Source organism: Brachycentrus maculatus, unplaced genomic scaffold (genome assembly GCF_059751285.1).
Source record: "Brachycentrus maculatus isolate JH-2025_06_01 unplaced genomic scaffold, ASM5975128v1 h1tg000199l, whole genome shotgun sequence".
Lineage (NCBI taxonomy): Eukaryota > Metazoa > Arthropoda > Insecta > Trichoptera > Brachycentridae > Brachycentrus > Brachycentrus maculatus.
The window spans coordinates 3,403,757-3,417,389 of NW_028280950.1; the positions used below are offsets into that span (position 1 = coordinate 3,403,757).

Consider the following 13,633-nt stretch of genomic DNA (forward strand, 5'->3'; position numbering starts at 1 on the left):
AAATTGAAAGTCCCATTTAAAATATGTTTATTTTGGTGGGGAAAAAAACGCAACCAGTTAAGTATATTTTTTATAATGATTTATTTCTTAAATAATTATTTACTTACGCTTTAAACAGATTTTCTTTTTTTTGTAAGCACACGTGTAAAACATAAGTTAGATTGTCTTATACTATATATCCACATATATCAAGAGATCTAAATAACAAAGCAATCATACTTTAAATCTAATTTATCTGAATCACTATGTAATACACATAATAATAAATAAATTAATCCATTTATAATTTTAATAATTGTAAGAAAATTTCCCTTATTATTATGCTAATGCAATAACAGTTAATAAATTTAAATGAAAGGTTTAAATTATATATTTTTAGATTTTAACTGTATATTTTCGGGTTCATATTCCGGGATAATTACCATGGGGCTATCGTTTTTACCGAATTTAAGATCATGAATTTTCTTAGTTACTTCATTAGGGATATCTTCCGGATTGGTTTGATCTTTTTTATCAGACACTTGCGGTTCGTCGTTAATATCTGCATTGATCTCTTTTGGTTGTATTTTCTCTTGAATAACATCATCGGGGATTGGAGCCGGTTCAATTTTGACATCAGGTATAGAGTTGCGTTCTTCGTGTAAGTTTTCCGATCGCGACGCTTTCAAGCTAGTTCTTCCCGCACTTCTGCCGGAAGGAATGGCGTGGAATGCTTCAGCCAGGTCTAAATTGATATCTTCCAAAGGTGTATCTCCATTCCTGATGTATACTGGGACATATCCCTTCATGGGGGGAAGGAGTTGTCGAGCTGGGCGAGCATCTGAAATTGAGGGCACGTTATCAACCAATTTATCATATAAATATAGTTTCTGACCCTCATTGGTATTCTGCATAGAGCAATGCAACATATGGACGCGGTATTAATTTTGTTTCGTGATATATGCTGTTTTTACTGACCAAAGCTAAGCTGCTTCATATTTTATTACCTTTAAAAAAGAAATGTATGTCATACATATAAACCTAATACAAAAAATAGTAACATCATTATAATCGAAAAAAAAACATTTTGAATTAAAAGCTTTCTCCATTTTCAGGACCCCTTTGTCATACTAAATAAATAATGTAAAAAAAACTAGTCCACTAGTATTTTTCTTGTATTTAGAGTCGATTCCCATGCAAGGTCGCACCAGTCAAAACACCCTCACAAAACGTCGAAAAGCAGTATGTCTAATACCATTCGTCTTTCTTTAAGAGTCATAAAATAATTTTGATAGAATTCACACTTTTGGTGTCTTTTTGTTGTGAATAAAAATACTGTTTCAAATTCTCATAAAGCATGATAATGAGAACTGTTAACTTAATTGATATTATATTTATTTCACTCATTATAAAATGAAATATCTATCCAATATATTTTACGAGTATCCTGAGTTTGTGACTACTAATGTAATTTATCAATAACAGGATCGTAATTTCTGTGCTAACGGTTCATAAGATAACCCATCCGCTGCGTGACCTCTCGCATATAACATAAACAATTTAAAATACTGCATCTGGCAATTACTTTAATTAATGCGCACATCATACAAGGTTCAATACGAATATTAAAATCTGGATTGCTCCAGAGTTCAATGACGATTTCCGAAGCTAGAGCTTTGTATCGTGAATAATCATGCCTACTTTTTCATGATTGTAAAATAATCGCATTTTTTTCAATGTTGCGAAAATGAAAATGATTTATATTATTTCGAGAACTACAGATGTTCTCGAAATTAGTCTTGTTTACATTAATAAACTGAAAAGTAAACAGACTTATAATTTCATAAGTGCAAATTATTAGTTCAAAAGCTTGAATATAGCATCCATACCGCCTGCGATGATAATTTATTATTATTGATCTATTCGATGGCATTATTTTTATAATTGAAATTCGAAAAATTGATTATTTTTCGAAAAACTATCAAACATTTTGTAAAAAACACATGCAAAATGTTTTTAAGCCTCAATAACTTATTTTTCGATTTCAGCGAGTAATTTTAATTTTCCTTTTTTAACTTTATTTTAAAGTATTTTTTATTGTTTTACATACCGCTCACTCCTTTCAAGAACGTCATAAATCGAAATTCGTCAATTTTCAGTTGTGCATGTTTTCAGAATGCCCAGAAAATGTACTATATCCCAGCAAAAGCGGCATATTTTTAACTTAGTATTTACCCGCTACAGGGCAGAAAGCATTGTTTTTACATTTTGAAGAAAAGGTATTGTTTAATGATTTTTTTTAGCATACTAAATATTTTTTAAATGGAGAAAAAATCTTCAGGTTTTACCTAAAAAATCTGTTCCACAGTAAAACGTTCAATAAGTGACTTGATATTTATTTTTAATACATTGTATTATATTTGTAAACTTTAAAAACGTTCTACTGAAAAATCAAGTTTTTTTATTTATGACGTTCTTGAAAGGAGTGGGTGATACATACAACATAAGCAGAGGAATGTCATCCTAGATTGCTTTTCCAAAAAACATAACGACATATTCAGACATGTTTTTTTTTGGATTTTCAAAAATTTGATTTGCGTTGGTTGATTAATTGAGATGGTATGGATTTGAAAGAACTACATAAGTATACAATTTAGAACTTTTAAATCTTCTACTTTAAGTATGACGATTTCCTTCAAACGAGGAAAAACGACAGTAAAGCTAATGACTTAAGTCTTGGCTACAATTTTCACTTATTAATTGTATTATAAGATGGTAATAGACAATGTATGGAAGTGAACTAATGTATGGAACAACTCTAATGTATGGAAGTGAAACATGGAGTTGGCAAAAGAAGGATGAAAGTAGACTGAATGCAGTTGAAATGCGATCTCTCAGAAGAATGTGCGACAAAACGATGTATGATAGATGTACGAATGGTGAAATAAGGAAGGAATGCAAAGCTGAGATAAGCATTATCGATAAAATTAAGAAAGGTGTGTTGAGATGGTTTGGACATGTGGAGCGAATGAGTGAGGAAAGAACGGTAAAACAAATTTATGAGGCGAATGTTAGCGGGAAAAGAAGCAGAGGAAGACCGAGAAAAACATGGCACGATCAGGTATGCCAAATACTTGAAAGTGGTCAGGTTAGGAGTCGTAACAATCGGCGGGTATGTATGAGGAGATGCATGAACGTGGAAGAGGCGAAGAATGTTTGCAAGGACAGAGTAGTGTGGCGCTCTATTCTCTCTGCCTACCCCTGCGGGGAAGCGGCGTAATGGTTAGTTAGTTAGTTAGTTTTTCATAGACAATAATGTCAAATTCCATTAAAACAAAGTTTCTTTAAAACAGCCATAATTATTTACAAATTGACCTTGTAACCTAAACAACAGATCTTTTTTAATAATTTAATGATGTGCCTGAATCTTGTGGTCATCCCAAAGAGAAGGTTTTTTTCCAAGGAATGATGACCTCATGGAGATTATGATGATGGTGTAAGTATAAAACTATTTAGTGATTCGTGCGGTTTTTTATAAGCACATAATATAAATCCAACACTTTAGTATTCCGGGTTCGGTGCAGGTAATATTTCACTAAATTTAAACCTTTTTATTCGCTTTTGCCGAATTAAGTATTCCATTTAAGAAGAGAGTTCACAAACACCTTAAATTAAATTCTATTTTCTTTTTGTGAAAATAAATTGTTAAAAACTCAATTTAAATGCAATAAAATAATATTTATTTAAATATAATTTCTTCGTCTAACCCTTATCCGCATCTAATGGTGCATAGGGCACAGTATCGTATTAACGCAGTGTTATCTTGATCGATACATAACACGAAGGGAAGGTGATCACTTCTGCGCTGCAGGAACCAGTCCAGGGTAATATTAAATAAATATTTGAGTGTTAAAATCACTAATATTTATTTTCACCACCCCCCTGGAACTCGGGACCTCCAGAACCGTAGCTAAACACGCTAACCACTACACGACGGAGGCAAAAAATATATTATTTAATGTAGATAAATTTCTACGAAAAAAACATATTATAATTTAGATGTTTTTTTTATTGAAGGATGTAAAAAATGTGTTTTAATTTTAACACAAATAAGTCTAACATTTGTATTAAGATAGAATAATTGGCTTTATCGTTTTTTAAGCTACAGATTGCGTGTGTAGATACATACTCCATCAATATCATTTATAAAATACATTAAAAAAATATTTTTATACTTAACAAACGAGTGCTTAATAGGTAAATATTTAAAACGTTATTTTTACTCAAATATTATTTTTTGTTAAGGTACAATGACTCATTTGACTACTTTTATTCATTTTGACTAATTTTATTGACGTATTTTAATTTGACCTTTATTTTTAATTTTAATTACCAGATAAAATATTTCTTCATTTAACAAATCAAGGATGAGTCATTTCAGTTTATTTCTGTTCTTATATTATTAAATGCGACCCAAGATAGATAGATTCAAGATCCGGGAATTAGCGTATAGTCCTAAAATCGTGAGTTCATGTTTCAAATCCAAACATAACAATTCTTATTATAACATGACTCATTTAAAACAACAACAGTAATATATCCACATTCAAATTTATAATATTATGATTTATTGACTCCTTAAAATATAATATTATCATTTACACAGACCTCGCTTTGCGTCGTTTCACTTTGCGTTGTTTCAAAGTTTTACTTTTGTTTTGTTATGTAAATATTCATATTTTTTTAACATTTAAGGACTGAATGATAAATGTGGTAACCTATGTTTGATGTTTGTATGATTTCCAATGGAAAATAGCAATTTACTTTGCGTTGTTTCAATTTCGCTCCGCGATATTTTGGAACGTATTTACGACGCATAGTGATTTCTTAGCCCTAAGACCTCACATTACGTCGTAGATACTTTCCAAAAGATTCCCTGAAATTTAAAAAGAATTTAAATTTTCAAAACGGGAAATTACCTTTTGAAAAAATTAGAAATGATTCTCTGAATAATAAAAAATAACGCATTTCGAAAAAACAATGACGCACAGCGAAAATGAGTCTTAATTCAGTAAGGCCGCAAAGCTAGGTCTGAGTGTATAATATATAATATTAAAGTAATATTTTCCTTTTTGTAAAGATAAATTGTATTCAATTTAATTTATTTTCATTATTATATTATGCATTATATATATATATATATATATATATATATATATATATATATATATATATATATATATATATATATATATATATATATATATATATATATATAACGTGGTAATATTTTCCTTTTGAAAATTAAGTGTAAATAATATGTAAAGTGGGTGTATAATAATAAAATAAACAATGTGTTGCTTTTTAATTAAAGAAACGACAATAAAAGTTTATTCTTAATTAATCTTTACAATAATTTTTATATCTATCTGATTCTGACAGTTAATAATATATTTTTTGTATCGGATCTCTTTTGTTTAATTCTGTGCGACGCATGCGGCATCTGTGGTAGAACTGTTTTATGTAGGTACTTTTTGTAAGTACTTAATAAAATGTATAGGTAGGTACCTAGTTATTTTATTACATCTCCCCCCTTGGGGAAGAAAATTCATAGTAAAATTTTCATTCGTCCTCCGGATCATCTCCTTGAAGTGAAGGGACTGGTATAAGTTTAGTGATATGATAAAGGTTTGATTTTATTTTTTTGTGACCTGTATCAATTCTGTATATTGAGTTAGAAATTTTTTCAATAATTTTATAAGGTCCAATTTTTAGTTCATCCAATTTTTTTCTGTTTAGCTTGTTTCCATTTTCCACATACACCATGTCTCCTACGTTGAATTCGCAGCCTATCCTATTTTTGTCAAATAATGTTTTATTGTAATTATGTGATTTTATTGTATTTTCAAGCGCTATTTGCCTGTCTCTAATCCAGTCATTATTAGATTTTCCTTGTTTTAATTCGTTGGGTAAAATATTTACATCTGTACCATATAAAAGATAACTTGGGGAAAAGTCAGTGACTGAGTGATTAGTATTATTATATTTATTAACACATTCTTGAGCTATTGTGGTCCATGCTCTTCTTTTCCCTTTTTCATTTATTTTGCATCTGATTTTGTTCACCAATGTTTGATTCAGCCTTTCATTTAGGCCATTTGAGAATGGTGCATTTACTGCAGTGAAGATTATTGGGATCCGCTTGTCATTTAAGAATTCCTTGAATTCTTTCGAGTTTATTCCTGGGTATTGGTCGGTGAGAAGCATACCAATATCCTCGGTTTCTGTTATTTTCATGACTAGTTTTATAAAATCATTTGCATTCTGAGTTTTCGAGGTTAAAATAAATGCGTATCTTGTAAAGTGATCCACTAAGAGATGTAGATATTTTTTTGTTGATCTTGAACCTCCTAAACCTCCAATTGTGTCTAAAGATATTATTTCAAAAGGCTTTGTGGCCGGGCCTAGATGAGACATAAATCCAAATTTCTTTTGTCCTCTTGATTTATTTTTAATACAAATTTCACAATTTCTACAAATTGTTTTTATGTTTTTCGTCAAATTTTTGGCTGTGTAATGTGGACTAATAGTCTTTTGCATTTGTCCAATTCCAATATGGCATAGGTTTTCATGTATGTTTTTAATGATTTCGATGCTAAACGGTTCTGAAAGAATTATTTTTTCTTTTTTCTTGACCTTTTTAAAATAGACATTGTTTTTTTCAATCCATTTGTTTTTTTTCTGTTGAATTCTTTCATTTTTATTCTGATCTCTTAAAATATCTTCTAATTTAACCAAATTTACAACTTTTAATTGTTCATCTGCATTTTCACTCGATTCTAATACTGGATTCCTGCTTAGACAATCTGCTTCTAAATTCTTCTTTCCTGGATTATATTTTATTTCAAATTCATATTGCGATAAATAATATGTTAAATCACCTAACTCTTCATCGGTCCTAGATTTCAGATTCATATTTTCCAAAGGTTTGTGATCTGAATAAACCGTAAATGATTTACCTATTAACCAGTATTGCCAGTATCTTACTGCTTCCTTAATTGCTAAACATTCTAAATATATTGCTTTTTTTTTCTTCTGGGCTTCATTTAGTTTTTTTGAAAAGTATGCCACTGGTTTTTCTCTACCATCGGGCTGCTTTTGTTTCAAAATGGCCCCAACACCTTCTAAAGAAGCATCGGTATAAATGTTGATTGGTAAATCCTGATCAAAAATTTCTAGAACGGGCTGTGAGCAAAGCATGCTTTTTGTTATTTCAAATGCTTTTTGGCATTTATCACACCAAATAAATTTTTGATTTTTCCTTAGTAAGTTATGCAATGGATCTAGTATTATTGCACTCTTTGGTATGTATTCATGGTAAAAGTTTATTTTCCCCAGAAATTGTCTTACATTTATTATCGTTTTTGGAACAGGAAAATTCTTTATTGAAATCAAATTATCCTTTACTGGTTTTATTGAATTATTTTGAATTATATGACCTAGATATTTTACCAAGTCTGACGCAAATGCGCATTTTGTAAATTTTAACCTGAAACCTTCCGTTTCGATCGCTTCCAGCAACTGTGTTAGATGTTTAATGTGCTCAGCAAAAGTTTTAGAAAATATAAGAATATCATCTATGTAATTAACGGTGAAATCAGTAAGTTTATACTTTCTTAATATGTTACCTAGTATCCTTTGAAAAATTGCTGGTGAGGTCTTCAATCCAAATGGTAGGCAAGTCCATTGGAAATGTCCTTCTTGTGTAACAAATCCCGTCTTTTTTCTGTCTTCGATTCGTAAAGGAATAGACCAAAACGCTGAGTTTATATCTAGTGTTGAAAAAAATTTGCAATTCCTGGTCTTTATCATTAGGTCTTCAATTAAAGGAAATGGTTGAGCTTGAGGCACTACTATTTTATTCAAGTCTCTGAAATCTATACACAGTCTGGATTTTTTGTTTTCCTCTTTTTTAAATGCCAATGTAACAGGTGCAGCAAATGGACTGTAGGATTCTTCTATTAGCTTATTATCCAGTAATTTTGCAATTTGTTTTTCTATCTCCTTTTTATCTTCTACAGTACATCTGTAAGGCCTCTTACTGCAATATCTGTCTACTAGTAAGTCTATCCTCGCTTCGTATCCACTAACAGTGCCGATATCATATTTGTCTTTTGCAAAAACGGATTTATATTTGCAAATCAGTTCATTTATTTTAGATTTTTGAAATTGATTTAAATGATTTATTTTTATTTCAAAATCTTCTTCTTTTACATGTTCATTATAATTTATTTTGCATTCCTCGCTGTTGTTATTTTCTGTATTTTTAAATTCACTATTTTTAATTTTATATTTTGTAGAAATTTTTTCTACTTTCTTTTTATTTTCATTTTTCAAGCATTGTCTCTGTGTTATTTTTAAGTCTTCATTTTGGATTAGTTTAAATTTTTTTATCATATCTAATCCTATCAAAAAATCATATTTGAAATTTTCTTCATCAATAATATATACATCAACGTTTTTTTCCAATTCAAATATTTTTATTTTCAAAGTCGTCAAACCGTTTGTCTTTTTAACACCATTAATTGTTACTAAATCTGCTTCATTCATATTGTTTCCTTTTCCTTTTAGTTTTAATAACTTAGAATTTATTAGAGAAACATTTGAACCTGAATCGTAAATTCCAAATATTTCAATTTGATCATTTAGTAATAGTTTGACATTTATTAATGGTGTTACTATTCGTTTTTTTGATCGGTTTCATTTAACTTAGCTTCTATAACTGAATTATTTACATGTCTGATAGTATTTTTATTATTAAACTTATCATCCTCCTTTGTTCTAAACCAGCACGTTACTTCAGGGTGATATCGAGTTCCCTTATTTAATTTTTCACAAATCTTACATGGACTTTTATCTTTAATTTTACCACTAGTTCTTAGATTTCCATATCTTCTTTGATCCGAAAACCTTTTTTTATTTCCAATGTTTTCGTGTTTTTTTACTTCATTGAATAAATCGACTGTATCTTCTAATTTTTCTCTATCAATCTTATTAATTATAAATTCTGGTAAACCAGCCACAATAAGATCTACTAAGGTACCCATGTCGATCGTTCTTCTCATCTCCAACAAAAGTTTTTCCTTCCTTATGGCATAGTCTAACAAGGAACCGTCGTTATATTTAAAAGATAATGCAAACATTACATGGTTCCATCCCTTGTTTGTAAATGTTTTACAAAAGTTGTTTTTCCATACTATCCATTCTGAGTTCATGGAAAATTTTATCATCATCGAACTGTACCAATCTTCACAACTTTTATCCATAAACAATCTTAATATTTCAATTTTTTTCTCATCCGTTGTCACCTCAAAACGTGTACATTCTTTTTCAAAAATATCCATCCACTGGTTTGCATTAGGATTTTTGCTTGTAAATTTTTCAATGATGAACTTCTCTGAAATATCTTTTAAATTTTGATGTTTGCTTACCTGAGCATTTTGTATTAATTTTTCTAGTAAGTTTTCTAATGTTTGAGGAGCAGTATCCATTTTATTTTTATTTTGTTTCTTCATTTTTGATTAACAAAATTGTCGTTTTATAACGTGGTAATATTTTCCTTTTGAAAATTAAGTGTAAATAATATGTAAAGTGGGTGTATAATAATAAAATAAACAATGTGTTGCTTTTTAATTAAAGAAACGACAATAAAAGTTTATTCTTAATTAATCTTTACAATAATTTTTATATCTATCTGATTCTGACAGTTAATAATATATTTTTTGTATCGGATCTCTTTTGTTTAATTCTGTGCGACGCATGCGGCATCTGTGGTAGAACTGTTTTATGTAGGTACTTTTTGTAAGTACTTAATAAAATGTATAGGTAGGTACCTAGTTATTTTATTACATATATATATATATATATATATATATATATATATATATATATATATATATATATATATATATATATATATATATATACTTGAACTATGTATTTTTTTTATTAATTTAATTTCATAATTTAACCTAGATTCTATAACTGATTTATTTCGTAATACATGCATCGTAATAAAGCGATATCATATACGCTTTTATCGTTACAAAATTCGGAAACAAGGTTCAAAACACTAGCTTGCACGAGTACGGATATACAAGCCCGAGTATCCTAACCATTGTTTCTACTCTCTTTTACTATTTACTATTCTCATCCTCATTTCCTTTCACATAAAGCAATAATATCCTTTATCCTGATTTTCATAACGTCATCTATATCCCTTCAAATATACTTTACTCTTATATCTAAAAATCCAGAGCGCTGGATTGATTTGATATCCTTGGGTTCATATAATTAACGATAAAAGTTTTTTTTTTAATCACAATATTTTGAGTAAGTCCATTTTTTTACAAATTCTGGATTTATAAAGTTTTTTATTATTTTTTTTTAAAGAGAAATATTTGTGTTTTTTATTATTTACACAAATATTTCAATTCGATACTATTTCTGTGAGCCTAAGCGGCTCATTATTAGAAATAGGTATCAAGTTGTGGAGTGGGTTCAAACCGAGAAACTCTGACTCAAGAGTCCGCGACACTAACCACGGGACCACAACCCGACACTGATATATTGATTTATGACTCAGATGAAGAATTCATTTCATGAAGGTTTCTGATAATAAATTCGACCATAGATGACGCAGGCAGTTTTATTCCGAAAATGCAGTCATGTTTACAATTCAAGTATAAATGCAATTTTCCAAATATGAGTAGTGTGATTGTAAAATATGAATGTTACACTGTAGATAAAGTGAACACTTTAACCAGACAATTACAAGGTATAACTCCTCTAAATTCCTACTTCCGTGTTCCCACCTCTAGACTTCTTCATCTTTATTGAGATATAAAAAAAATCCATTTTTTATGTATACGACAATTTTAAAATTGATTAATACTTAAAAATATATGTCGAATTTTAACACGGCTTTAATCCAACACGGTGCCCTATACAAAAGATTTAAAAAATGACCTTAGTAATCTCTTTAGTACATTACAAAAAATTTTAATATTTTTTTTTATGTACTGACATCTGATTTTTCATTCACAAAAAAACAATGAACAAAATTACCAGAATAAAATATTATTCTGCTTATTTTTTGCATAAATCCATAAATCTGTAAGAGGCGAAGACACTTTGCAAAATTAGAGTGGTATGGCATTCTATGCTCTATGCCAACCTCTCCGACGAATCAAATTAATTATCAGTTAAATTAATCAAACATCAAACAAAGATAACAAATAGTTAATGAACTTATTATTTAAGATGAAAATAAATTAAACTAAATTGTGTTTGTATGCGAGGTAGAAAATTGACATGATGCAATTTTTATTAAGGACTTTTCTTTTTTCTGAGTGATTTTTTTGATTATCTGTAATTATTTATTTCATTGACAGTACATAGTTTCATAGTGGCGAAGCAATTAGAACGAATTTTATTTTTATGTTTAAAAAAATTTACAACTTAGTACACCCTAAAAATCAGTTAAAGTAACAAATTAAACGCCAAATTAATAAATAAAATAAAATAATTATAATGTTGACTAGTTACTCGTCAAGATTAACAACACTTTATCTCAAAGATATATTAGATAAGATTATATATAACTAATAACATATAGCTCACTCCTTTCAACAACGTCATATATCAAAAAACTTGATTTTTCAGGAGATCGTTTTTAAAGTTAAAAAATATAATAAAGTGTATTAAAATACATATTAAGCCACTAATTGAACTGTTTACTGTGCAACAGATCTTTTTAGGTAAAACTTGAATGTTTTTTTCCATTTAAAAAATATTTAGGATATTAAAAAAATAATTAAACAATACCTTTTCTTTAATGCAAAAACCACACTTTTTGCCCTATAGCGGGTAACTATTAAGTTAAATATATGCCGCTTTTGCTGGGATATAGTACATTTTCTGGGAATACCAAAAACATGTACAACTGAAATTGTCGATTTTCGATATATGACGTTGAAAGGAGTGAGGGATATGATATATATATATATATATATATATATATATATATATATATATATATATATATATATATATATATATATATATATATATATATATATATATATATATATATATAAATATATATATATATATATATATATATATATATATATATATATATAAATATATATATATATATATATATATATATATATATATATAAATATATATATATATATATATATATATATATATATATATATATATATATATATATATATATATATATATATACACACATGTATATATTTTATTTATTGTTTCGGCATTAACTTTGTGGTAAGACATGTTACAATAATTAAAGAAAACACTTCGTTTTTTACCACTTGAGTTTAATTATAGACTACATGTTTCAGAAGCTAAACTTCCATCATTCAGGTCTGTATAATAACTGTATAATAATGTTATTATACAGACCTGAATGATGGAAGTTTAGCTTCTGAAACATGTAGTCTATAATTAAACTCAAGTGGTAAAAAACGAAGTGTTTTCTTTAATTATTGTCACATGTATATACATTTATATTAGAAGTTAACAAGGGGTGCTTATACCTCCCTCGTGACCAAAAAATTCATACTCCCCTTTACGCAAAACTCGTATATTGTTTTTAATCTATTATTTTTTTCATACTTCTGAATAGAACTGGTTATTTTTTCATGAATAAATAAAATTATAAATGAAATAAATACCACATAAGCTGCACACTGCCAAGGCGGCAGCTATGATGAGGAGTCGAGACATTTCTGCAAGCTCTGTAGTGTGAGGCGCAGCTGCGAGAGGGTCGTGCAGGGGTGGTTAGCGGGCGAAGCTCCCGGGTCTTTCACCCTTCTGCGGCGGACCAGAGAGAAGTCCTGGACGGCTGCTGGGAAGACTGGCGCTCGCGAAGGTCCCTACAGCACTAACGCGAAGCAACTTGTCCGGCACACGAGAATGCCAATGGCGAATGGCGATGACCGCAACACTGGTTTTATACTGACTATAGCGGAGATTGCACTGCAGACTGAACAATCAAAACCCCGCAACGATACATTTCGAATTGTATTCCTCGATGTATTTATTATATATAAAATAAAACAAAACAATCGCAACAATTTTATCAAATTTATTCTCTTTAGATAGGTACCGTCATGTCAATAGGATTGGAAAAGTAGATATGATGGGAGGTTTTTGAAATAATAATTTACAATTTAATTCTATAAAGTTAATTCTTAAATCACGTTATAATGGGTTCAATTCCCATGGTCAAAGTGATTTTTTTAATCGATATTTATATAGTATTGAGTGAAAAATCCATTGGTTATATTGAATATTTATTCAAAATTACCCTGGAACAGTACCTGAAGTGGAGGGCCTTTCCTTCATATTATTGTTATTTTTATTATTATTTCTATCGTAAATGTGTTAACGATCAAGAGAACACTTTGTTTATATGATGCAGTGCCCTATGCACCATCGGGATGGTGTATATGGCACTGCATTTAAAGCATTTACTAAGTGGTTGAGAATTTTTTTTATTTTTATGTATTTTTTTCAAAAATGTTAGTAATATTAGTATATAACCACTCACAGTGAG

The 13,633-nt window shown here is 29.1% G+C and overlaps 1 protein-coding gene across 1 annotated transcript; it reads right to left on the bottom strand.

Annotated features, from left to right (window-relative positions):
• Positions 1-62: 62 nt before the first annotated feature.
• Positions 63-13,000, bottom strand: LOC148307480 (uncharacterized). The gene is made up of 2 exons (XM_088263437.1): positions 12,750-13,000; positions 63-820 (listed from the first exon to the last, which is right to left on the bottom strand). Exons 1-2 carry the CDS (start codon positions 12,799-12,801, stop codon positions 366-368), a joined length of 507 nt encoding a protein of 168 aa, XP_088119563.1. The 5' UTR covers positions 12,802-13,000; the 3' UTR covers positions 63-365.
• Positions 13,001-13,633: the final 633 nt, after the last annotated feature.

What these genes read in the sequence shown, in the direction of transcription:
- LOC148307480 (XM_088263437.1), bottom strand. Translation starts at nt 12,801, where the DNA reads ATGTCTCGACTCCTCATCATAGCTGCCGCCTTGGCAGTGTGCAGCTTA. An exon ending in GGCAGTGTGCAGCTTATGTG is followed by an intron (nt 821 to 12,749) that starts GTATTTATTTCA and finishes CCTCAATTTCAG; the next exon opens with ATGCTCGCCCAGCTCGACAA.